The sequence below is a fragment of the Lactuca saligna genome, chromosome 4 (assembly GCF_052625555.1).
Source record: "Lactuca saligna cultivar CGN05327 chromosome 4, ASM5262555v1, whole genome shotgun sequence".
Lineage (NCBI taxonomy): Eukaryota > Viridiplantae > Streptophyta > Magnoliopsida > Asterales > Asteraceae > Lactuca > Lactuca saligna.
The window spans coordinates 201,704,357-201,732,276 of NC_136420.1; the positions used below are offsets into that span (position 1 = coordinate 201,704,357).

The 27,920-nt window shown below is 40.3% G+C and overlaps 1 protein-coding gene across 1 annotated transcript; it reads right to left on the reverse strand.

The window, feature by feature from the left end:
* Window positions 1-14,897: 14,897 nt before the first annotated feature.
* Window positions 14,898-17,147, reverse strand: LOC145043250 (tRNA-processing ribonuclease BN). Its single transcript, XM_078991834.1, has 5 exons — window positions 16,966-17,147; window positions 16,824-16,884; window positions 16,239-16,577; window positions 15,770-16,110; window positions 14,898-15,215 (listed from the first exon to the last, which is right to left on the reverse strand). The coding sequence occupies exons 1-5, from the start codon at window positions 17,059-17,061 to the stop codon at window positions 14,997-14,999; spliced, it is 1,056 nt and encodes a 351-aa protein (XP_078847960.1). The 5' UTR covers window positions 17,062-17,147; the 3' UTR covers window positions 14,898-14,996.
* Window positions 17,148-27,920: the final 10,773 nt, after the last annotated feature.

Consider the following 27,920-nt stretch of genomic DNA (forward strand, 5'->3'; position numbering starts at 1 on the left):
CGCTGTTCTTCCCTACTTCTTTTACTGCATATCATGAATATCTACTTGGGCTGTACTCCTTCGTGGGGCGGACCTTTGGCGTTCTCAGCATCGAATTTGGCACGTAGGCTTCGCGCCACCTCCACCAGGTTTCCCTTAAGTTGTTTCTCCTCCATCTCCTTCTTTAGCACCGAACAGCTAGATGTATCATGCGTTTTGCTTTTGTGGTATTCACAGTACCTACTCTTGGGCGGATCGGTTGGTTGCTGTTTCTCGGACACTGCATATACTTTTGGCAAACGACCCCATCTATCGTCTTTGATAAATGGTCGGAAGCGCGGTGATGGTCTTCTTGCTTGGCTATAGTGTCTTCCTCCCCCCGAAAGTCCGTGTGGGTTGGGTGGTGATGTCTAGTTGCCATAGCTTTCAAGTAGGCCTGCTTAGCCGCCTCACCCTCTTCCTACCGTAGGTATCGCTCCACTCTTTCTTTCAACTCAGCTCGTGTTAGAGTCTTCTTTCCCATGAGTTTTTGTGAGAGGGGCCCAGGCAGGAGTCCCCATGTGAAAGCACCAGCAATGAGCCCTTCGTCATGCCCCAGTACATCCAACGTAGCATTTATGAACCTTGTGAAGTATTCCCGGACAGTCTCCCCCTCCCTTTGTTTGCAGCCTATAATCGAATGAGAATCGCCTTTGTATTTACATAGCTGCATGAAGTTGGTGAGGAAGAGGTATTTGAGCTGGGCGAAGTTTGAAATGCTGCCTGGTTGTAGTGTTTTGAACCATGTGCTGGCGTTGCCATCAAGCATCGTCGGGAAGTACGTGCACCAAAACTTCTCATTAAGCTTTAACGATGTCATCATCCACTCGTACGTGTCAATATGGCTGTCTCGGTCGGTGGTTCCATTGTACGTTTTAAGCGTTCGGAGCTTCGTGGTGTTTGGTATTTCGTAATCCCGCAGCTCTTTAACGAATGGAGATGTTACACTCCGGGAAAAACCATCCTGGTTTGGAGCAGTTGGCATCCCCTGCTGATATTGCGAACTCATTCCGTGCTGTAGGGGCGTAAGGTAGGTTGGGCTTGGTCCATAAAAGGGGTATGGTTGGAATGGAAACTGGAGGGGATGGCTAGTGGAAAGAGGGTGCATGGATGTAACAGGTTTGAGCATTATCGGCTGTTGCAGGCTGCTGTTCAAGGGAATAGTCGGTCCAGTCCGTGTTCCGACCGTTGGGTACACGGGTGGTGACCTGTTCATCATGATTTGCACCAATGGTGGTAATAGCGTTGCAGAATTTTGTCCACCAGTCATTTGGAACGTTGTGGATGTTACAAATGACGGTGAAAATCTAAAGATGTGGCTCCATGGGGGTGTAGTTGAGTGGGATGTCCGCGGTTGTTGCAGCGGTGAAGCAAAGAATGGTGGTGTCTGAAGCTGTGTGGGCGAAAGTAGCTCTGCCGGAGTTGCTCCGTGCTGAGGGGATAGCGGTTGCGAAATATTTCCGGTGGCTATTGTAGAACTTCCTTCGCCCAAAACTGGCCTATTGACCGTTGTAGGCGGTGGCGTTTCGTCCAACGTCGCCATGGGATGTATGGGACTAACCGGTCGTCCCTCGCTACTGTTGGACGCCATTGATGCTTGACTTCGTGCTTTTGTTTGTGTTCTTCGTCTCACCCACGGATGGCGCCAGATTATGCAACCTTACTCCTGGTAAGTCCCCGCTTCTTCTCCTAGAATGAAACCTTCTTGGTTGCCTGGGTGTATCTGCAAGGTCACAAAGAACAAAGGTCGTCAGCCACTTCCCGGGAGGAGTTCCCGGGAGAACGCTCTGACGATCAAGTTAGGATGGTTCTAGGGTTTGTTTTGTGTTTTCTTTAGATCGGTTTAGGAGCTTACCTTGCTAGCATGAGAATGTGCCCTTTTATACCTAGCGCTCCTTCATGATCCGTACCAGACAAGATCGCTTTTCGGGGAGACAGGATCAGAGGGGCTGATTGGAGGGTCATGCGCCTCCCACTGTCAGAGCGCTCTCATTGGCTTTGATGGTAATGCTCTGATCCCACTGCTTGTCTCCTGGTCGTACATTGTCTTGGTGCGAAGAGCGATGACTTGGTGGGTGCGAGCCTTTCGCCTGGACGTTCCGCTCCCAGGGGCGCCAGCGGGAGCTGAGCCTGCTGGGCTGGATCTGGCTGGTGTGTTCGGATCTAGGGCTTCGGTGCAACTCTATCGTGCTGCCCTAGGCACACCATCAGCGGAATACAAAGCATGTATGTGATGTGTCGCTACCGCGCCAGCTCCTTCCCCTTCAAAGAAGAGGTACCTGAAACCAAAACTATAAACCGTACGCACGACATACCAAGCCACATTCCGCTTCATGCAGGGCCACCAATAGTCTAGACGAAGATCCCTATACATCTTCGTCGCCCCTGGATGAATAGAGAATCGGGATTTGTGTGTTTCCTCCATCAAGATCTGGCGCACGCCTCTGTGATACGGCACCCACACCCTACGGTGTAGTGTCAGTAATCCTCGGCTATCATAATCGAAGGAGGTGACTTGACCTACTATTCGCTTGCTCTTCCGATGTTCCTCCTTCATAGCCTCCTGCTGAGCTTCCTGAATCTGCTCTAACAGTGAGTCACCACCGTCATCCTCATACACACATCCCTAATCGGTGCCGCCTTACGGCTAAGCGCATCGGCCACTACATTGGCCTTCTCCGAGTGATAAAGGATCTTGCAATCATAATCCTTCCCACGTCTAACCACCGACGTTGCCTCGTGTTCAGGTTCGGCTGATCCATGAGGTACCACAAACTCTTGTGGTCCGTGTAAATGGTACACCGAACCCCGTAGAGGTAATGCCGCCAAATCTTGAGGGCGAAGACCACCACCCCCAACTCTAAATCATGCGTCGGGTAGTTCGCCTCATAAGGCTTCAGCTGCCTCGAGGCATAAGCGATGACATGCCCCCTCTGCATCAATACTATGCCTAAGCCTGAGATAGACGCATCACAGTATACCACAAAATCCTCTACGCACTCGAGCAGGGCTAAGATTGGTGCCTCGCACAATCTCCGCCTCAGAATCTTGAATGCTTCCTGTTGCTCAGGCCCCCATCGAAAGACCACGGCTTTCCTAGTCAACCGGGTTAGAGGTACAGCTATCTTGGAGAAATCCTGAATGAATCTCCGTTAGTAGCCTGCTAATCCTAGGAAACTCCGAATCTCGGATGAAGACTTCGGAACCTCCCATATCATCACGGCCTCCACCTTGGCCGGGTCTACTGAAATCCCATTTTGGTTGACGAGGTGCCCAAGAAACTGCACCTCACGCAACCAAAACTCACATTTGGAGAACTTGGCGTACAAGGTCTCCCTCCTCAAGGTCTCCAAAACCTCTCTCAGGTGCTCCTCGTGCTCCTCCTTCATCTTGGAATAAACCAAGATGTCATCAATGAAAACTATCACAGACTGATCCAGCATCGGTCTGCACACACGGTTCATGAGATCCATGAACGCGGCAGGAGCATTGGTGAGCCCAAACGGCATCACCACGAACTCATAATGGCCATAACACATCCGAAACGCAATCTTCTGCACATCCTCCTCTCTGACCCTCATCTGATGATAACCTGAACGCAAATCGATCAGGGAGAACCAAGATGCTCCCTGTAACTGATCAAAGAGGTCATCAATCCTCAGGAGTGTGTAACGGTTCTTCACCGTTACCTTATTCAGCTCCCAGTAATCTATACACATCCGATGCGACCCGTCCTTCTTCTTCACAAACAGCTCCTGCAGCTCCCTGGGGTGAACTGCTCGGTCGAATGAATCCCTTGTCTAACAGCTCCTGCAGTTGTGTAGACAACTCCTACATCTCAGGAGGAGCCAACCTATAGGGTGCCTTGGCTATCGGAGCCGCACCAAGAACTAGGTCGATCCTGAACTCTACCTGACGCTCCGGAGGTATTCCAGGAAGCTCCTTTGGGAACACATCAGCGTAGTCTCGCACACACTGGAACCTTGCTCACTGTCTCCTTACCCACCTCCTAGGTTTCCATAACATACGCGACATATCTCGCATAACCCTGCTGAAGGTAGCCCCTAGCCCTTGCTGCTGAACATACTGTGGGTCCACGCTATGGCCTCTCGCCGTGGATCACCAACTCTCCCCCACTCGGGGTCCTGATCCACACTAGCTGCTGTGTGCAATCTATCACCACCCCATTAGGGCTCAACCAATCCATGCCTATAATCACTTTATTCCCACACAACGGAATGGGAACCAAATCCACCAAGTAGCGCTCCTCAAATAACCTCAGGACACAATCTCTGAACACCGATGAGGCCCGCACCGATCGATCATCGGCAATCTCGACTTCTAAAGGGCAACCCAACATGCCTGAGGAATCAGTAAAATTCTTGCTAAGCGCAAGAGAAACAAACGATCGGGTGGCACCCGAGTCAAACAACACTTGAACAACGGTACCGTTCACATGGAACGATCCTATCTCACATACACAGACCACATATCAATATCATAACATCATAAAAATAAAATAGGGGGAAAGAATCATACCCGTCACCACATCGGGTGCGGCGCGTGCCTCCTCGGTAGTCAGCTGAAATGCCCGACTGCTCACCACTAGAGCCTCTGCCTTGACCTGCCGGCCATCAGTAATCCGCAGGGTAGCTAGAGTTGGCGCCTATGCTGGTGCTGATGCTGACAACTGGGGGCAATTGGGCTTCTTGTGGCCCCTCTGGTTGCAGTGGAAACAAAGCAACTCAGACGCCTGTATCACAGGTGCAGGGGCGGTACAATCCCTGCTGAAGTGTCCTAACTTGCCGCACTTGTAGCCGCCTGACGATCCCAACTTGCATGCTCCCTCGTGCGTCTTGCTTCATTTCCTGCAGCGGTCCCACCCCTATTGGCCTTTTGGCCCCACATCTGGACCCTTGGGATTCTTCCCCGAAGCCCCCGTAACATGCCCCTTTTCCGCCTTCCTCTTCCGGATGTGCTCCAGATCTATCTCCCTCTCCCTTTCCCTGGCAATCATAGAGTCCAAGGTAGGGCAAGCTGAAAAACTGACATGCTCTCGGATATCAGCTCGTAGCATGTCATGATAGGGGGTCCTCCTCATATCCTTGTCACCCGCGTACTGGGGCACCAGCAACGCCCTCTCTCGGAACTTGGAGGTGATCTCTGCCACAGTCTCCATCGTCTGTATCATATCTAGGAACTCCCTGGCCAGCTGTTGAAGCTCGATAGTTAGCGCAAACTCTACCCTTCACCTGCTCACGAAGTCCGACCAGGTCATAGCCTCAATAGCCGAGGCTCCCAACGAGTCACCAACGGACTCCCACTAATCCCTAGCTCGATCTCTCAGACATCCCGCTGCAAATCTCACCTTCGACCCTTCAGGGCAGAAGCTAGTCAACTGTGCAGACTCAATGTCTGCAATCCATCTCCTGGCAGCTACGGGGTCCTTCGCCCCATGAAAATCCGGTGCACCACTACCCCTGAAGTCCTTAAAGGACAGTGTGCGAGATCCCGACTAGCCAGATGCCATATCTCCCCTGAATACCCTGAGGCGATCCTCCATCAACTTGACTATCCCTTCCATGATCAACCCGAAGATAATAGGGGTCGACTCAAGGATGCCCCTGGTGATCTCTGATGCGAGGAACTCGCGTAGCCTCTCATCTATTGGCTTGGAACCTGATCCCGAACCCGATCCCTCTCCTAAACTGCCAACTTTTGGCCTCAAGCGTAGAACCACCATTCTGGAATACATAAATAACAATCATTAGCGATACTGATACTTCTTGAGGGATCACATCTAATACAAGTTCACTGGTCTCATCTTGGCCTTCCTTGGTTCGGGTAAGGATCCTCTCCTTCCAGTAGTACGGGCCCATACTACCTTCCACATCAATCTGTACCTACTGCAAGGATTGCCTTGACTCCACCAGATCCCTTTTACTACCGCTGATCACTGCTATACTCATCCTAGGCATGCCCTAGGAAAACCTCTAACTCCACCCTACCCGGTCCTCAGCTGCTGAAGGCCTCCTTGTAATGCCAATTAGCCATTATCTGAATACCATCACATGTGGTGAGGCTCAGATAACCCTTCGAGTAACAGACTCAGCTCTACGACGGTTAGACTCAGACAAGAGTTGTGCAATAGGGCCAAATCCATCACTCTAAGATTATTCAACCCTAGTCACATGTGACGTGATGTATTCACCTAATTTCTAACTCCCATCACTCACGGTCCCACGAAGCACAAAGCAAACAGCATTCAGACAAAAGGGAACAATCTCAAGCAAATCTGTCCTCATAGGGAGAAACTGAACTAGCATACAATGTTAAACTCATACTATCAGGCATAACCTAAACATGCTATCCTACTATTGTCTACTCAATTCTAGCATGTAGTTGTTCATACACTGAAGCACATAAAGCAGGCACGTAAGGCATCACTCCTAGATCCTTAGTCCTATTCTAGCATGCTGATCTACTGAAACTGATAAACATAACATAAGCTTGTATGGGTACTTTGGGGAATACTTACTTGAGCTCGGCCGGTCGTGCACATCACACACTTTGTTCCTTCTTAAAACTCTCTACGTAGCCTTTTAGAAAACATTTTCTTTTCCAAAATCTTTTAATCCCTCGATTTGAGTTTAGGCTCCCTCGAAGGTGTGTCCGAATTCCTCAAACCAGGACTCTGATACCAACTTGTAACATGCCAAAAATAGGAGCCAAAAATTTCATTTTTAAAACATATACTTTGCAAAACATTAGAAATAAAACATTCACCGATCATATCATTTCATAAAAGATGTTGCGTGTCTGGAAACCATTTTATAAAGCGTAACAATGTAAGAGTACAAATCCCCAGGAAGATCTCATAGTGCGGAATACAAAGCATGTATGTGATGCGCCACTACCGCGCCAGCTCCTTCCCTTTCGAAGAAGAGGTACCTGAAACCAAAACTGTAAACCGTAAGCACGAAGCTTAGTGAGTTCCCCCACTGTACCACATACCAAATAACCACACAACATACATATATTGTCAGGCATTTCTGGGTGCCCGACCTACCCTTTCGGTCCTCTCGACCGGATACTGACTAGCATATCTGGGTGCTGGTCTCCCTTTCGGTCCTCTCGACCGGATGCTGACTCGCATACCTGGGAGCTGGTATCCCCTTTGATCCTCTCGACCGGATGCTCAAGACATTTCACCCCCTACCACTACCACATAACATGTATCACATAATCTATCTAGCATGGCTTGGCATAACTGCCCTTTCGGCCCTATCGACCGGTAATTTAGGGACTATCTCCCCTACTGTCACTAGCACGTAGTATCATATCATACTAGCACATAAACATAACACATGTAGTAGCCACCCTAGATGAATATCACAGAGGAAATCATCTAATCCTACAACTCCTACTAGTGGGTCGGCATTGTGGCCTTAGACCAACTGCTACTGGAAGGTAACTCACCTTAAAATAGCTGTTGATCTACGTGGGAACTAAGTGCCTTCTGCTGCTACTGCCCCGGAAATCCTCTGGCTATAATTCCCACAAAACACTTATTCAAATACTGCTAATCGACCTCATGGTAAAATGACCATCTACCCTAACCAAGCCAAGAGTCAAAGTCAAAGTCAACTTCCAGTTGACCCGACTCGCCGAGTTGGCTCGCCAACTCGTCGAATCCCCATCCATTCGATTGACCATAATCTCATCTCAACTCGTTGAGTTAGGCATTGACTCGACGAGTTTTCCTTCTAAACTGATGTCCAAAAGTCCTTCATCCTACTCGCCGAGTTGTATGAACAACTCGTCTGGATCCTCTTCATCCGGAGAACATTCTATGCTGAGACTCGTTGAGTTGTATGAACAACTCACCGAGTCTTCTCTTTAGGCAAGAAGATTGCCTTGGACTCGCTGAGTCAGGGTATTGACTCACCGAGTTCCTCCATGAGTGAGTCTGGCTTCCGACTCACTGAGGCACCCCCTCATGACTCACGACCCCACTCAGCAACACGAAAAGGGGAAAACTCGGGGACTCGCGACTCGACTTGCTGAGTCCAATGAACGACTCGTTGAGTCATTCACAAGCAATTACTATATACTCGATTTTTCGTGAATCCAGCTCATGCCATACATAGATCCGAGTTCTTAGGGCTTGATTAACACGTAAAGTTTCCAACTTTATGTGTAAATAAACACCAATGAAGGTTTTAGGGCTCAAAATGCACTAAAAGAGTAGATCTAGGGCTTTCATGCAATATGGCTCCAAAAAGGAAGTAGATCCAACCTCCTGGAGCTCAATCATGCCTAGATCTAAAGGTTAATCAACTTATCACAAACCCAAATTCATAAGCAAGCTTGGAAATGGCTCAAAAGGGACTTTAATGGAGCTTTAAGGGACTCTTAGCATAAAAACAGAAGGAAACTAAGTTATACCTCAAGGAATCTCTGAAATAACACCAAGATGCTTGGCCTCTTTCTTCTCCTCTTGATCTACTCTCCTTTTTCTCTCAAAATCTTCAAGAAATCACACCAAAACACTTCAATCTCACAAGGAACGAGGTTAGGACAATATAGGGAGCTCTGAGGGTGAAGGGGAGAGCTTGGGGTGCATATGATGGTTTAAATAGGATGCAAACCCTTGAAATTTAGGGTTTCATCAGACATCGTGGACTCGCCGAGTCCAAAATATGGACTCGCAGAGTCGCCAACTTAAACGTGTTCAAATCCCGGCTCTACTCGGCGATTCGGGCCTACAGCTCGCCGAGTCCAAGGCTAAAAATGCAAAATACTTAGATAAAATTTTCATACCAGGAACCAGGTGCTACAATGTCACTCCTGAACGCCCTGAGGCAGTCCTCCATCAGCTCAACTATCCCTTCCTTGATCGACCCGAAAATGATGGGGGTCGACTCAAGGATGCCTATGGTGATCTATGACGCAATGAACTCGCGTAGGCTCTCATCTACTGGCTCGGAACCTGATCCCGAACCCGATCCCTCTCCAGAACTGCCAACTACTAGCCTCTGACGTAGTATCACCATTCTGCAATACATACAGGCAACTATTAGTGATACTGATACCTCTAAAGGGATCACATCTATTACAAGTTCCCCGGTCTTTTCTTAGCCTTCCTCAATTCGGGTATAGATCCTCTGCTTTCAGTAGTACGGGCCCATACTACCTTCCACATCTATCCGCACCTTCCTCAAGGACTACCTTGACTCCACCAGATCCCTTTTACAACTGCTGATCTCTGCTACTCTTATCCTAGGCTTACCCTAGGAAACCTCTGACTCCACCCAACCCAGTCCTCAGCTGCTAAAGGTCTCTTTGTAATTCCAATTAGTCGCTACTTGAATACAATCACATGCAACGAGGCTCGGACAATCCTTCGAGTAAGGGACTCATCCCTACAACGGTTAGGACTCAAACAAGAACTACGTAATAGGGTCAAATCCAACGCTCTGAGATTATTCAACCCTGATCACATGTGACTTTAACGTATTCACCTAACAGCTAACTCCCATCACTCAAAGCCCACATAGCACAAAGCAAACAGCATTCGTACAAAAGGGAACAATCTCAAGCAACTCTATCCTCATAACAGGAACTGCACCAGCATACAATGCTAAGCTCATACTATCAGGCATAACCTAGACAGGCTATCCTACTGTTGTCTACTCAATTCTAGCATGCAACTCTCATAAGCTGAAGCACATAAAGCAGGCACGTAAGGCATCATTCCTAGATCCTTAGTCCTATTCTAGCATGTTGTTCTACTGAATCTGATAAACATAGCATAACATTGTATGGGTACTTTGGGGAATACTTACTTGAGCTCGGCCGGTCGCGCACATCACACACTTCGTTCTTTCTCAAAAACTCTTTACTTATCTTTTAGAAAACATTTCCTTTTTTTCAAAATCTTTTAATCCCTCGATTTGAGTCCAGACACCCCCGAGGGTGTGTCCGAATCCCTCAAACCAGAGCTCTGATACCAACTTGTAACAACCCAATTTTCACGTCCAAAAATTTCATTTAAATTAAGTGGTTTGTAAAACATTTGTAGTAAAACATCATCCGAATATCATTTCATAAAACATATCTCGTGTCTGAAAACCCAAAACATAAAAATAATAATAATGTCAGAGTACAATCCCAGAACATCTCATAAATGCGGAAAACCAATGTGTGTGTGTATGATGTGTCGCTACCGCACCAACTCCTTCCCCTTCGCTGAAGAGGTACCTGAAACCAAAAACTGAAAACTGTAAGCATGAAGCTTAGAGTTCCCCCATCGTACCACATACCATACAATCACATAACATACATACTACCAGGCATTTCTGGGGTGCCCGACCTACCCGGTACGACCATTCTAGGGTGCCGACCTACCCGTACTACCATTCTGGGGTGCCGACCTACCCATGTGGCCATTCTGGGGTGTCGTCCTACCCATGTCAAGCCATTCTGGGGCGCTGACCTACCCATGTCGAGCTATTCTGGGGTGCTGACTACCCTTCGGTCCTAATAACCGAACCTCGGGGACTATTTCACCCCCTACTACTACTGCCACATATATCATAGCATAATCTATTGTCATACATATCTGGGGTGTCCGACCTACCCTTCAATCCTAGAAACCGAATCTCAGGGACTTTTCCCCCTCCTACTACCTCTATCTCATGTAACATATCATGCTAGCAGCTAAACATATCATAACATACTGTTAGGCATATCTGGGGTGCCTAACCTACCCTTCGGCCCTAACAACCGAACTCTATCACTAGCACATACCATAACACGCTAGCATATAACATATCAGGTAGTAACAACATTGATGAATATCACAAAGACAAACATCTAGCATACGATCCCTACTGGTGGGTCGGCATTGTGGCCCCAGACCCACCGCTACTGGAAGGTAACTCACCTCGTAGTAGCTACTGAACTGTGCGGGAATCCTCTAACTGTTGCCACTGCTGCTCCGGAAATCCTCCGGCTATAATTCCCACAAAACACTAGTCAGAAACTGACATCTACCCTTAGGGTAAAATGACCATTTTACCCTTGACCAAGTCAAAGTCAAAGTCAAAGTCAACTTCTAGTTGACCTGACTCACCGAGTTGGCTCGCCAACTCACCGAGTCCCTAACCTTCCATTAGACCTCATACCCGTCTCTACTCGTCGAGTTAGGCGATGACTTAATGAGTTTTCCTTCTAAATGAACATCGACTGAATCCTCATCTGACTCGCCGAGTTGTTTGAACAACTCGTCGAGTTCATCATCAACTGATACACAGGTCCTGTCCTTGACTCGCCGAGTTGTATGAACAACTCATTGAGTTCATCTTCATCCTTAAGAAGATTGCCTTAGACTCGCCGAGTCTGTTCATGCACTCGCCGAGTCCCATGAATTTCCAGAACAATGGATTAGTCCAGAACGTTGGGTCACCCCTTGGGACCCCCTTAAAACCTTTCCACACTCAACTAGGTCCTTATGACCCTCAACTGATATGGGACAGAACCTTGGACTCGCCGAGTCCAAGAACGGACAAGCCGAGTTGGTTACAACCACTCACTGAATCTTTGATTTCTGATGTACAACCCTTGATCAAAATGTAAATCTAAGCTTCTACAATCGATCTAGCACGTAAAGTTACAACCTTTACGTGCTTGCATGGGACTTTAAGCTCAAAAGGTCCTAAAACAAGCTCTCACAAAGCATGGGGCCTTCCTTGAGTGCAAAAGCCACTCCTTTCTACCTTGTAAGCCCTCTAAGGACCTAGGTCCGAAACATCAACCTCAAACCATACTTGCAATCATGGTTGGTGACCAAAATGGCTTAGAAAATCCCTAAAACTCCACAAAATGGGATCTATCAAAAGAGCAAGCAATGTATAGTCTTTATACCTTCTGAAGTTTGCAAATGATGCTAAAAACCGAATCCTTCTAGCCTCCTCTTGATCCTTCAAGCTTTTCCTTCCTTCCTTGAATCACAAAAGCACCAAAATCACTCCAAATGCCTTAGATTGCTTCAAAAACGGCTAGGGTTTGCTATGGAGGGCTTCTGGGAGCAAATGGGACTAAGGAGGCCGAGTTAATGTGTTTAAATAGGGTGCAAACCCTCGGATTAGGGTTTTTGCCCAAACAGGGTCTACTCGCCGAGTCCACAACTTAACCTCCGCGCCTCATCCCGCTTCTACTCGGCGAGTTGGTCCTTCAACTCGCCGAGTCCAAGACCAAATGCAAAATATTTAAAGATTTAATAAAAAGAACACATACCAAGAACCAGGTGCTATATTAACATATTTGATGAATATCATGAAGATTTATCCAGTCATACAACACTATAAAAAAAAACCAATAACTCAAATTTCAGCCACTTTAGGTAGAATGATATAGTTAGTACCTGTGTGATGTCTTTATTGGCAACGAGTTCATCGAAATTTCCGATGTTGACTTGGACAGAATCCTAAATTGGAATGGGTTCATCATTCATTAAGTCAAAATGAAGTTAACATGTGATATTTCTCATTGAGGCATTTCATTGAACATGTTGAGTGTAAACAAATATCTATATTTTTCAATAACACATGTGTCTATTTTTATACCTACGATCAACACAAGGATTTAACTCTTTTTAAAAACATATTGATTAAACCGGTTCAACGTAACAATTAGGCAGAAACAATTCATAAAGGTAAAACAAAGGCCAGGAGTCAACAATAGAAACAAATGATACCTAAATTTTGATCAACAAGGGATCATCTTCTTCATTCAGGTCTTCAATCCACAGTGGAGGCTGAGATGAAGTCGGTGATTACAGTGTACTCTGGGGAAGGAATTGATGGAGGATAAAACAATTCAAAATCATAGCATCTTCACTGGAGTTTTTTCTATGAAGAACGTGAGATCAAGGACTTCAACAACAATGAAACTTCGATCGTTAGGGGATTTCATATTTCATATAGATTGATGATCGATGATGATAGTTTGATCGATTGGGATTTGGAAATCGACGATAAATGTGGTTCGTCGTTTATCTTCATCGTATTCGTGTGAGTAGAAGCAATTTCATAATCGAAAGCATGGAATTGGATGAAGAATTGAAGACAATTCAACGTAGATGAGTCGTCGGAGGATGGATCGTAGGTTTGAGCGAGAGAGAAAAAGGGGGGGGGGGAGAGAGAGAGAGAGAGAGAGAGAGAGAGAGAGAGATGAAAATTTATTTTATGAGATATTAGATTTAAGAAATCATTTAATTATATTTTTATTCCTATAATACCCGTGAATGAATTAATTAAGATATTCCTCCTTTTTTTTGTCTACTTATTTACAAAAACGTCACTTTGCATCTCGACTCTTCCCTTTTTTGATCCAACGTTCCACCTTTAGTTCTCGGGTTCTTAGAAAACTTTGAGTTCTCAAATGATCATTTCTCTCTCTCTCTCTCTCTCTCTCTCTCTCTCTCTCTCTCTCTCTCTATATATATATATATATATATATATATATATATATATATATATATATATATATATATATATATATATATATATATATATATATATATATATAACATTTATAAGATAGAGATAATGATTAGATCCTAAATGATTGGATCTAATCTATACAACATTTGAAAACGTAGTAATCTATCTAATACCTGTTTTACATGTAGTTTTGCCATTCTTTTAGTGGTGTAGTTTTGGTTTTAAACTGCACAATTAAATAGTGCGATTTTCTGTTGTTGTGCGGTCTTAAAACCACAAGAGACCATAAGTGAAGCATTTGTATTAAAATTTTAGCATTAAGCCATTTACCCAACACGCATTAGCAATCAATTTAGGTGAAATCATAGTCTTGCTCCAGATACACAATCATAACACATACTCTTGGCTATTTTGATTCAACAGTTAAAAAATAAAAATAAAAAATAGTCTTAAACATCTATAACAATAAACAAGAATCTTAAACATCCATAATAACATAAAAGAATTTCAACACATAATTATAGGGGTTTGTTTCAGTTTTTAAGAGTCATTTCTAGAGTAAAACAACATTGCACCGACTTTGATTGATTTTTGTCAAATTAAAACTTCACCGTTGATTTTTGTATCAGTCTCGTTTTGTTGCGATTTTTTTTATCTGTTTAGTTTTTTCTCATCCTTATCTTACCGGATGTAGTGGTCGTCTTTTTATGGGTCAAAATAGAAGTTAGCAGAGGGATCATAATGCCAATCGATATACTTGTAATTTTTACTTTATTCCTTTATATTTTGATGCTATATCAAGAGACATATCAACCAACGAGTACATTAAAGTTCCCATATATGCAACTTTATTGAAAGTACAAAACGATTTTGTTCGTACCCAACTACCAAGGGTATTTATCAGGATTTTTAATTTCAATAAACAGTTACCATGTTAATTAACATGCGCAAATTTATTTTCACAATTGTCATTTATATTTCATTATAATTTGATCTATGTACGTATTATAATGAAAATATACACAACTAGCATTGTATTCACAATTATTATTTATACACGTACTTGATAAAAGGCTATTACCGTAATGAAAATACACAATTAGCATTTGCGATCATTTACCGATTGATATAATTTCTACATAAGATTTTCGTAATTTATTATTAATTTCTGAATCCCATAGTTAATTCCTAACTCATGAAACAGAGTCAAAATTTAGCTAACAACGAGAGTTTTATTAATTTCGAAGAATTTGTTAATTAGCGAACAATTAACTAGTTAACCACTGAACAAAAACGAAAAAGCCAGTTAAGTGGTTTTTTCAGTTAGTGAATCATGTTTACCGGTGGTTAAGCCACTATTGATCTATGATGTAAAAAAATTACGTCTGAAAATAAACCAATAACGTAAAGTTTGAAGGTTTAGAAAAATATAACAAAACACAGTTGACAACAACCTTTACAAAAATCAGCTCAATAGTTCTCTGCAACAGGTCTAGAAGGAAAAAGCCTTTGTACAAAAGTCAAAAAAGACCAGATGCAAACCACCGCAAGAACTTCAAAAGTCACTATCATTGCCGCCAATGCACCACCCTTCTCCATCAATTCCGGCGACTTTGGTAGGCCCCTCATCGTGAACATCAACTTCTCAATGAAATGCATAGCTTTGTTCAACTGGTACAGCCTATAAACCTGCCCAAAACCATTTAAATAATTACAAAACTTGCCCCCCATTTATGTACTGTTGTACTGTTTTTGACATACATTGGTCCGGGACCGATGTCAATGAAACAAAAATTACAAAATTGTGTCCTATGTATAAACGTGGTACAAGGTGTGATGGGGACTCACTCTCGATCTCTCGTCTGTGCAAAAAGACCTAAATGCCCTCCTTATCTTCATCATCGAAAATAGTCCTAGAAAGCTCGTCCAGTCCCGTCCCATGTAAGAATGCAGCCGCAGGCTGCATTAGTTACAGGACAGGACGGGCCAAGACGAGCTTTCAAGGGCTACTTTCGATGATGAAGATGAGAAGAGCATTTACATCTTTTTGCACAGACAAGAGATCGAGAGTGAGTTCCCATCACACCTTGTACTGCGTTTATGGATAGGACAAAATTTTGTAATTTTTGTGTCATTGGCATTGGTCTCAGTCCAATGCATGTCAAACACAGTACAACATTCTAAGTAACAAAGGTGTAACCGTCTAAGCAAATCAAAATCATAAAAATTTGAAAACTACAAACCTCGAACACAATAGGGACGAGAGGCCAACATGACGACTGACGTTTTTCAAGAACTTTTTCGAATATAAATTGGACAAAACATCCAACTAAGTAAGGAGTGACAGAAACCACTCCAGCCAAGCCAAGTAAAGGCCAAGTGACAAATGCAGCAAATAGAGGTGCGATAACTTTAAACCCCATCACAAAAAAGGCGGATGTTAAGTATCCTCTAAAACCTGTTATTAAGCTCCATCTTTTCATGCTATATTGCAAATAGGGTTTTTGTACTTTGTCAGTAACAAGGAGAAACGTTGCTAAACCAATGTAAAACATGATTTCTGAAGCAGCTGTGAACACAATCTCTGCATGAAAAAAAAAAAAAAAAAAAACAATGGGGGAAAATTGTTAAGTTCTTTTTACTAAAACCACTTAAGCTAGAATAAAGAAAAATATATAAAACACTATAAAATGATGCATTGCAATATGATACCTGTTAGAACCACATCTTTAAGAAGTTCTTCACTCATTAAGCCGAAAAATTGTGGGATCAAAATGGATGAGATCAAAGCTATAGGGCCCACAACCCAAAGCAAAGACCGATTTTCTTTGAATGGTGTTGACACCAATTTGTCTTCTTCAACCAATTGATGAGTCAATCCAATGAATGAAACAGATCCTGATTTACCTCTAAATGGCTCGACTCCATTCATATCAGTAGCATTTTGATCTGTTACCTTTAATTTGGCATCATTAATTGCACACATGAGATACCCTCTTCTACTTGAGGGCTCTTTGGTCTTTCTCCTCTTTGAATCACCCACAAAAAAGACTACACAAAATTCTAGTTAGTGTTTCATCATTTTCTCAAATGCTTGTGTAGATTGATGCAGTTATAAGAGATTCTCAAATTCTACAGAATTCGAATGAAGTTTGTAAATTAAAAAGGAGTGAGGATTTGGTTCATTGTCTATGAAGTTTCCTGCGTTTTCTTCTGTTTCAAATAAACTGCATATTTTCTGTTTAAAGAAAGGGATTTATGATTCTATTATCAAAATTAGAATGAAGAATCAAATACCATTTGGCGCCCTTTGGATCCGAAAGGAAGCTTTGTTCCATACTGAAGATGAACGAGAAATCTACATAGACATAATGCGAAAGTCAAATTTGTAAAATTAAACAAATTGTAATAACTAGAATTCAAATTTTGAATGATTTACACTGGGGATGGAGAAGGGGCGACGGTTTAAAGGCGGAGCTACGGTGGAAGGAAGGTTGTGAAGACTAGTTGTAAAGGCCGTCATTTTTGCGCTCATTGCTGCTTTTGAGCATAGAGGTTTTAGCAGCAAGCTTGGAATTTGATTGAGCCCAAAAACCCTAAACCCCTTTGTTTGATTGCTTTCGAATTTCGATATGGTTGAAATCTAAGGGTTTTTTTTTTTTCTTTTTTTTTTCAAATGTTATATTCTCCTTCATTTTAATATTTTAATAGTAGTTGTGAAACCTGTATATTATACGGGTTAATTAAAACATAACGTTAAATAAGAGCGATTAAATAAAAAATTTATTTGAATTTGAAATATGAAATAAGTGAAAATTATGAAAGAAAAAAAAAACATGCAAAAAATAAATTAATTAAAATTATGTGTTTAATTGTTAAACCTGTGTATTAAACGATTTATTATAATAAAATGTTAAATACAAATGTTTAAAGTGTAAATTTATTTGAAATTGAAATTTCAAATTTCAAATTTGAAAATTGAAATTTGAAATTAATAATTATTATTGTGGGTTTAATTTATGGAAACTAAATTAATGATATACTGGAAATAAATAATTAAGTAATTGACACGTGAAAAATAAATATATTTTAAAATTATGATAAAATGACATGTGAGCCAAATAAATGAGAGAATAACAAGTGGTAATAACATTTTCATTTATTAGGGTAGACTTTGTATTTTTTAAAATTTTAAAATTTTCTATTTTCCACTTATCAGTTTATTGTATTTTTCATTTTATTAAATTAAAATTTTACATTTACAGTGTAAGGTAATATATATGTAAAGTATTTATTAGAAAGACTTTATATATATGTAATGTATTCAATATATTAAAGTTTCAATAATTTTAATAATTCAAAAAAAATTTCATTTTTCTTATAAATTTAAACTTTTTAAATTGTTAAAATTTTATATATTTTTTTTAATTAAACCCATATAATACATGGTCTCCACATAATTGGAAATACGAAAGAACAATAAAAGATTTTGAAAAAATAGCATTGGATTCTGGTTTACTTGGGCTTTGTACAAGCAACTCTAAGGTTTGTGGACGAACCCAATTTGTCTTCATTTTGATACATTTAATTTTAATGTTTCTTTTCTGTATAGGCCTTCCAAACCTTGTAGGTTTGTTTGGGAAAATTTATTGGATCTTAGACCATGGGCCTATGGTTTTGATACTGCTGCATTGCGCTTTGAATGTTGAGTAGGATGTTTATGAGTTTATGACGGTATTAAAATATAATATTAAAATAAATATAGTTTGTGTTGTATTAAACAAATTATTATAGAGGTAACTAATAAAAGGGATCTAAAAAGTGTCAGGAATACTCAAAGAAGGTATCTAAAATGTTCCCATAGTAAAAATATGCACTAAAGCTTATGTAATTTGTCATAATACAAACCTCGTTTACTAAGCCTTGTTTGGCTATATCGTAAATCAACTTGTGTAAGCTAAGAGAGTAATGTATCAGGGTATAGTCATAGTCAAATCCACAAAGTTGTATGATGTCCAATCTAATATATATATATATATATATATATATATATATATATATATATATATATATATATATATATATATATATATATATATATATATATATATATATATATACACACACTTAGATTCACAAGAGTAACACAACAAAAAACAATCAAATTCATGAAGTTGTGAAAATTTATGCTCAAAATAATATGGAGTATATTGGCTATTGTCTATCTTTGGGGTTCATCTTTGACATTCTTTTTAAGGCATCAGGAATCTTAAGAAAAATCTTAAGAAACATCTATTTAGATCTAACTTATCCTGAATTTTAGATACTTTATCATTAGAATCTAACCAACTAACATCAATTACATGTTCATGTTCCAACATCTTCCTTACACTTTACACTTCGATCGATGCTTGGCGAAATACTAAGTGAAACACAAATCCGTTGTTAGGCGGAATGCTCTCTTGTCAAAATAGAGTTGGTAATCGCCTAACATATATAATAACACATCCACAACGAACCGTTAATTGATCATTGTCTCTTTGTAAGAACAAGTAATGACATAATAAAGGGTGGTTATTTACACCTACATGTACATCAACCCACCAACCAAAAAACGACGTCATGAAAAGCATTTTGGAAAATATTGTAGCATAGCCATGAGGTCACGACCCATGGTTTGCAATTTGAAGTGGCCATTGCATCGTATACACAATCATACTGGAAAATTTTAAAATATTAGCATCATGTTTCATACATGATCTTATGTTCTAGACATAATATTCATATTTATGATATATTCTCTATGTTTTGGACATTTGGACATAGTTTTGGACTAGTTCTAAGGGTTCCTAATATATATCTAACATAAAAAAAATGGCAAACAACTACATCAATGAAATTCATATAAAAAATATACTACATTCCTGACTAGTTTAAACCGCTAATATGATATAAAGAAATGATGTAACATCCCGATTGAAATTAAATAAATAATAAACTTTAAAACCCCGAGATGTAATTTTTATTATTATTTTATACTATTGTAGTCAAAATCAAGGTTTTCAGGGAACCAAATGTTATAATTTGGATTTTTGGGCGTTAATGTGTATTTCAGGGATTTATTTTGTAAAGATTTTCAGAAGTCAGGTGGTGTTTGACAATTATTGGACTTAAATTGAAAGATTTTGGAATGTTCAGGGTTAAATGGTAACTTCTAGGACTTGAATTGTTATGAATCTTGTATGTTGGGGGCTGCTTTTTAAATTGTAGCCTTAATTTAAAAAGGATCTCATGGGGAGGGACCAAATGTGTAAAGCGTGCATAAGTTTGAACAGAGCGGGACTTAAACCTGATACCTCATTTCCCTCCTGTTGCAACACCCTAACCCTAAACCTAATGCATCTTCAGCCGCCACTACCTTGGAACACCTTCATCAGCCGATGCTTTGCCGATGAACGCCACCACCGCAGCTCTGCTACCGGAAACAACGTGAGCAGCCTGGATGACCGCCAAAGGCCAACGAATGAGCTGAGTTTGTTGTTGTGTGGGTCGTGAACGACTGGAATACTTCGGGTAAGGCCATCTGTCATCTCTCCCTTTCCCCTCCTTCGCTCTTCTCGGTGGGTTGGCGTCGAGAACATAGGTTGTTACTGCCGGTGGCCCTATGGTCACCATTTCCACTTGTTCTAGCGGCCTCCGCCGCCTAGTCGGTGGTTAGGAGTCATGGTCTCGTGTCTTGAATAGATAAGTGATGCTATTAAAACCGCGAAGGGGTTATGAGTGTTTGTTTGGCTAGAAGGACCGAGAAAAACCGCCATGGCTGCCAACCATGGTGGCTGCCACCATGTTGCTTTCTTCTGCCACCACCAGTGTCACACCCCCAAACCGAATTGGTAGAAACATTCGAGGGTGGAGGAGATCATGTACAATATCCTAACAATGCATAATAGTAAAACAAGCAACAACATCCATTGCATTAATAGAATAGTTAAATACATGTGTGTTCTTTAGAAAAGTTTAAATGACACCAAAAATGTATAATCAAAATAATGATGGGTCATGAATCCACTCCGTCCTTCAAAAGTTACATGAGTGTACCTGTCTATTGGTTCCCTGAGAATACAAGTTATTTTGAAAGAGAGTATCAAGATAAATTCTGGTGAGTTCATAAGTGTTTAGTGTCATTTATAGTAATTAAAAACTTCGAAATGTTTGTATTAAAAACCTTGAAATGTTTGTAAAGTTTTCCTAGAAAATCCTATATTTCCTGCTTATAATGAAACGTGGCATTCTACCCGAGGCCCGACTATTTACGTATTTGTTCTCGTATAAAATATAATGTTTGCATATATACTTAGGATAGTATGGAAAATACAGTAGTACTTTATATCTGTATAAAACTATGTTTTTCCCATTTATTGCTATCCTTTATTAGGAAAATAAAATGTTTTAACCCAACAGTACCACTGCTGAAATATGAAATGGGAAAATGAAGACTCGTAGTCATATTAAATGTACTATATGCCTTGGGGAGTCTTATTGCCTTTAAAACTGAATTGGTTAATTAAAGATTTAAAATGTGATGTTGTTGTAACCATGCTGATTGACGACTGGATACACGACGACCTTCCAGCGTCGAAAATAGTGAGGTAACATTTTGTCACCGCTTGGCCTTACCGGCTGGGACTGTAGCTAGCAGTCAGGGTGTGGGAGTGTCTGTCCCGTATAGATCTATACACACAATGCCCGCTCTCCCTCCAGGAGACTCTGGTTACAAATGTGATACAACAATGTATTCTTGTATCATGAAGTAGTATTTCACATTCTAATTATCATGTTCTTTTTGTATATATATATATATATATATATATATATATATATATATATATATATATATATATATATATATGTATGTATGTATTTGTTCTTTCCTGTTCTTTGTATATGTATATGTGTATGTTTGTTCATGTTCTTGTATAAGTATATGTATATGTTCTTTCTGTTCTTGTATATGTTCTCTAAACTATACCTATTATAGTTTACTAGTATATTTGTTTTGTTCTTGACTTGTAGAAAAGACTCGATTTTTCAGCTTTAATAATTGAGTTAAGTATAACTTTTAAAGATAAAATTTTATATTCTTATACGTATTTAGCATGTATAGCTATGAGTTAATCGACAGTCGGACTAGTGTATCCTACCCTAAGCCCACAACCAAAAAAGGAACATGAGTCAAGGTTATCAACAATAGTCCCCAGTCCATTAAAGCATACTAAGAAAGGGTTTAACAAGAAAGTCTAAGAATGTTTAAGGTAGTTTGAAAATGAGTTTAAAACGAGATATTTGACAAGTATATAAATGTTTATACTAACACTATCTAATTGTGTTCAACTTGTATTCCCCCCCCCCCCCCCTAAAAGAATTTAAAATAGTTACAAGATTGATTGTAGGGGTATGAACTCACTTGTAGTGAGCGATTTGACTGTAAGATTGATTGTAGGATGTTAAGTGTCAAGTGAAGTCTCGAGCACAAACGGATCCTAATAAGCATATAATGACATATATATATGGGTATAACTAGTGTATAAGCAACTAATCATGCAAGGAAACCACCTTAAGGACTAGGAAACACTTATATTGAAGTGTTATAATCATAAAGGATTGCATCAAAGGGGTTTACGGCCACACAATGGTGTGTAAGGCCCTTGTGGTATACGACCATGGAGAGTATGGCCAGGGAGTGTACATCTGTACACCCATGGGATACTTGCAAAACAGGGTGTTTTATGGCTCTAACTAGCATCCACTTAGTGTTCAGGGTTCTATGTTGGGACACGGGGTGTGTTTGAGGCCAAATCATGTAATAAACAAGCGTTTACGGCCATATGAGGAGTGTACGGTCGTACACCGTTGGTGTTAATGCATTTGATGATGATTTAAGGCTAGAAGTCAATTGTTTTTCAAGCCTAAATAGAAGATAGAAGGGATACTTAAGAGTTCACGGCCTCCAAGAACTAGTGTGTGTTCTTGGTGTTCTTGGGGAAAGATGAGATTCTTGAAGATCTAGTCAAGAGAGGTAATTTCATGGATGAAATCATAGATCTTCACTAGATAAAGCAATGTATCACTAATATATGGAAGGAATGCTTACATTTTTGAAGATTAAGATGAAAAACTTGATGATAGTTGAGAGAGAATTTGAGTTCCTGAGTTGGAAGTGTGAAAGTGAGGGAAAAAGAAGGGTTGTCATATATGTGGGCATGAGTTCACGGCCATGAAGGGTGTACGGTCGTACACCCATGTGTACGGCCATACACTCCTCTTGAAGGAGTGTTTGGCCCGAATGCAACTTTTATGACTTAAGATAACTCATCCTTAAACCCAAACCTTGATTGTCCTAGGCTTATAACACCCAAACAGACCCTAAACAATGCTAAAAGATAGCAGAAACAAGTCTAACTTGATTAAATTGAATGTTGTAAAAGATAGAAATTTCGGGTTGTCACATCATCCCCCCGTTAGAGAGAATTTCTCCCCGAAATTAGAATTTAAGCAATTACAAATATCTAAGTAAAAAAGATGAGGATATTTTAGTTTCATTAGATCCTCGTGCTCCCAAATGAATTCAGGTCCTCGCTTAGCATTCCAGCGAACCTTCACTATCAGGATACGGCTTTGCTTCATTTGCTTAACCTCCTGGTCCATGATCTCTACTGGTTCTTCCACGAAGTTGAGGCTCTCGTCGATCTCGATTTCGTCGAGTTGGATTACAAGAGTCTCATTGAATAGACACTTTTTCAAGTTCGAGACGTGGAAAATAGGATGTACGTTACTAAGTTCATGAGGTAGTTTGAGTTTGTAAGCTACAGGGCCGATTCTAGCGATAATCTTGAAAGGCCCTACATATCTTGGATTTAGCTTTCCATGCTTTCTGAAGTGTATCAAGCCCTTCCAGGTTGAGACCTTCAAAAGAACACGGTCACCCACCTGGAATTCCAAAGGTTTCCTTCTCTTGTCTGCATAGCTTTTCTATCAGTCTCTGGAGGCTTTCATTCGCTCGCGAATTTGAACAATCTTCTCTGACGTTTCCCGTATGATTTCCAGAACTATGAGAGTAATGTCAGGAACTCGTCCTTTAGCTAACTGGGTGTCACCCACCTCAGCCCAACACAGAGGGGATATGCACTTCCGGCCATAGAGGGCTTCAAATGGAATAACCTTTATGCTTGTGTGATAATTGTTATTGTAGGAGACTCGACAAGAGGTAAATGAGTATCCCATGCCTTCCCAAAGTCTGTCACACAAACTCGCAACATATCTTCCAAAGTTTGAATAGTCCTCTCACTTTGTCCGTCGGTTTGCAGATGGTAGGTTGTACTCATGTCCAACCTAGTTCCTAGGGAACTTTGTAGCGACTACCAGAACCTTGAAGTGAATCTACTATCTCTATCAGAGATAATGGATATTGGGACACCATGCAGTTGTGCGATTTCCCTAATGTATGTTCTTGTTAGTTTCTCCATCTTGTTAATCTCTTGGATAGGCATGAAGTGTGCAAACTTTGTTAACCTATCTACGATAACCCAAATGGTATCAAGACCACCCGTTGTCTTGGGAAACTTGGTTATGAAGTCCATCATGATTTGCTCCCACTTCCATTCCGGTATTTCCAGTTGTTGTAGTAAACCTGAGGGTTTTTGGTATTCGACCTTAACCTTGGCGCAAGTAAGGGATTTAATCACGAAGGTATCAATCTCTGCTTTCATGTTAGGCCACCAGTATAACTTTTTAAGATCCGGATACAACTTATCTGGACGGAATACCGAGTGTTGTACGCTTTGGACAGGACCAAGTCTCTGAAACCACCGTGCTTCGGTGTCCAGATCCGGTCCATGAGATATAAGGCTCTGCCACCCTTGACTTCCAAGTTTTATCCATCCCCCTTAGGGATTCACCCGCCACATTTTCAGGTTTCAAGGCTTCTAGTTGAGCCTCCTTGATTTGTGTGGAAAGGTACGAATGGATAGTCATAGCCAATGATTTGACTTTACGACCATAATATTCTTTCCAACTTAGGGCGTCTGCTACTGTGACAACCCGAAATTTCTATTCTGAACAAACCATATCAAGCCAATAGATGTAGAATAGTTGCAGTGAAAATTCAGACTTCAAGTATAAGTTGGACAGTTTTCAGGATTTACACTCAAGGAGATATCAGGAGAGTGGATGCACTAGGGTTTTGTGCAACACTGTTATTCCAATACTCTAGGATATTAGAGTTCATTCCGAGAATAAAAATATTATCTGCCAAAAATATCTCCGGACTATAAATAGAATTTTGAACCAAATTGGTTCATTTGTTGAATTCCATTTAGAGAAAAGTCAAAATTCTCTCTCACGGATCTTCGGTTTTTTATCCCAAATTGTGAGTACTTCGATCTAGTTATGTTATATAGCTTAGATTCTGTTTAGAAACATCAATTTCATAACAAAACAACTAGACTCGGGAGTTTACCGCCCAAGAACGTTCTTGGGGAGTAAACTCCAATATGTTGCTTAAATGCTACTTAGTCCTTTCCCCGTGATTTGTAACTACCTTAGACTTGTATGCTAGTGTGTATATGACTAGAAAACATCAAAATCGGATTAAGACCCCAAGATTTGGGAGTTTACCGCCCAAGAACACTTGGGGAGTAAACTCCATTTTAAGGTCCTAAAGGGTTCCAATGACCCTCAAAGCTTTAGAACTGAGACTAGAAGCCTTCATTTCATATTTAGGACACCAAAATCAATTAGAAACAATGATGAAAGTGAGTTCACGGCCAAGGAGCTTCTTGGGCCGTGAACTCCATGTTTAGGTGCCAAAATGCTTTGAAACACTTCCTAAGTCTTAGGCTTAAATAAGGACAAGTACCGTAAAGTGTTTATAGCCTAGAAAACATAAGGAATCACATGTGTTAAGGAGTTTACGGCCAAGACAAGTTCTTGGCCCGTAAACACCTATAAAGGGGTCAAATGACACCCTAACTCCTTCCTTATGCCTAGAACCCAACATAGATCATTACCTAGAAATATTTGAGACTTGAAAACACCATAACCACCCTCCCAAGGGAGTTTACAGCTGTAAACTCCAAAGGAATATGGTCCCAGGGCCGTAAACTCCTTAAAGGAGTTAATATGACACCTAAACACTTGTTTAAACCTTGGAACAATTTAACACTTGAGTTGTAACAACTTTAAGCCTCAATTAATGACCCAATAGTTTACGGCCAGGAGTTTACTCCCCTGGGCCGTAAACTCCAAAGAATATGGTCATTAGACCTTAAACTCCTATTTGAGGTATTACACTCCTTTGTTGCAACCCATTAGCCTCCTAGCACTTGACCAAAAGTGTTTTCCTCGCGTTTAAATGTTTATACTTGTATAATTAGTGGTTTAATCACTAATTATTTATATACATATGTCTTCATATGTAATTAGGATCATTGTGTGTGTCTAAAGACTTCACTTGACACCAAGCACTTATCCGATCCTTCCTTACGATAACAGTCCGTTCAATTCCAGTCACTTACTGCAGGTGAGTTCATACCCCTTAATCAATGTTTTAAACTACTTTTAAATGTTTTATGGGGGGGGGGGGATACAAGTAGAATCATACTAGTTATTATATCAATCACATGTGATTAATAAGTAGAATTACGCTAGTTATTATATCAACCACATGTGATTAATATGCAACATTCAAATGATTTACTACACATTAGCCGTTTTACCTAACAGTTTTCTTCAATTGATTTTATAAACATTTTATATATTTTAAACTATTTATTACACTGTACATTTGACTCTGTATATTACATTTCAAACTTATTTACAATTGTCTTTCAAACAAATGTTTCTTTATACTAAATTGTTTTATCAAACCCATGCCTTCAAATTGTTTTATAGATTGACATCAAGTCGATCTTTTCTTAAGATAATAATTATGTTCAAAGGTTTTACAAAACTTACTTTATGCTTTTATATTATGTCACACCCCCAAACCAAGGATGGCGGAAACGTCCGGGGGTGGAGGACTTCATGTACAGTATCATAACAACGTGTATAATAGTGCTCAAAGTAAATACAACCATCATAAATATAATTGAAAAAGTTACACCAAAGTATATGTTTACATCGTTCAAAATCAATTACATTATGATGACAAAAATAATTTGTTGACGGTTTAACGTCCCATCCTCAAAGCGCTGAAGTTTCCTGTTTCACTGATTTCCTGAGAATACAAGTAGTTTTGAAAAAGTGTCAACAATTAAGTTGGTGAGTTCATAAGAGTTTTGTTTGAAGTAGAAACTGTTTTCCTTGTAAAATCGATATAGTTTGATTTCCAGAAAATCCAATATTTTCTTAGTTAAGTGTGAATATTTTCTTAGTTAAGTGTGAATAGAAATATTCCTATATGATGCATTAATGAACCCTAGAATGACCCGTAGAGTTCCTCTATAATCGTCCAGCGTATATAAGTTATATAAGGTTTAAATTAGACAAAACGTTGAATATAGTGGGTCTGCCCTAGGTCCACAACCAAACAAGGAACAGGAGATGAGGCGGGCACCACCAATTCTAAGCCAATCAAGACTAAATTCTAATATGACTCAAACATATACGCTCAGCGATTATAGTTGAAGTCTAACAATTCTAGATGAAATATAGTTTTAATATCATAATAACTATCTTAAGTGAACCTGGTACTTTGTATCGGTACCCCCTTTTTGTATAAAGACCCGACACTTTGTATTTGTACCCCTTTTTGTATAAAAACCCGGTACTTTGTATTTGTACCCCTTTTTGTGTATAAACCCAACACTTTGTATTTGTACCCCTTTTTGTATAAAAACCGGCACTTTGTATTTGTACCCATTTTTGTATAAAAACCCGGTACTTTGTATTTGTACCCCCCTTTGTATAAAAACCCGACACTTTGTATTTGTACCCTTTCTTTTTGTACGAGTGTGTTATGTAAATGATCATAAACTATACCTATTATAGTTTATTAAAATGTTTGAAAAGTATATGTACCCTAACTATACCTATTATAGTTTAGTATGTTTCTTTGTGGTGTTTAAGAATCCCATTCTTTGTAAGTCAAATGTATAGTACAATATAGCTATGTTTAACTTGCTTTGTTTTGTACTAATGATTATGATGGAGGATTATTATAAATTCAGTAAGTAATTTCCTATTATACAAATATATCATAAAAAGAAATACATGTAATATATGAAGTCATCAAAGACTTAACACTTTGCTCAACATGTTACAAAGTGTTTTGTTAGTTAGAAGCTGTTAACTAATTCTTAATCTTTCTGCACTGTTTCAGAAAAATCATAGAAAAAT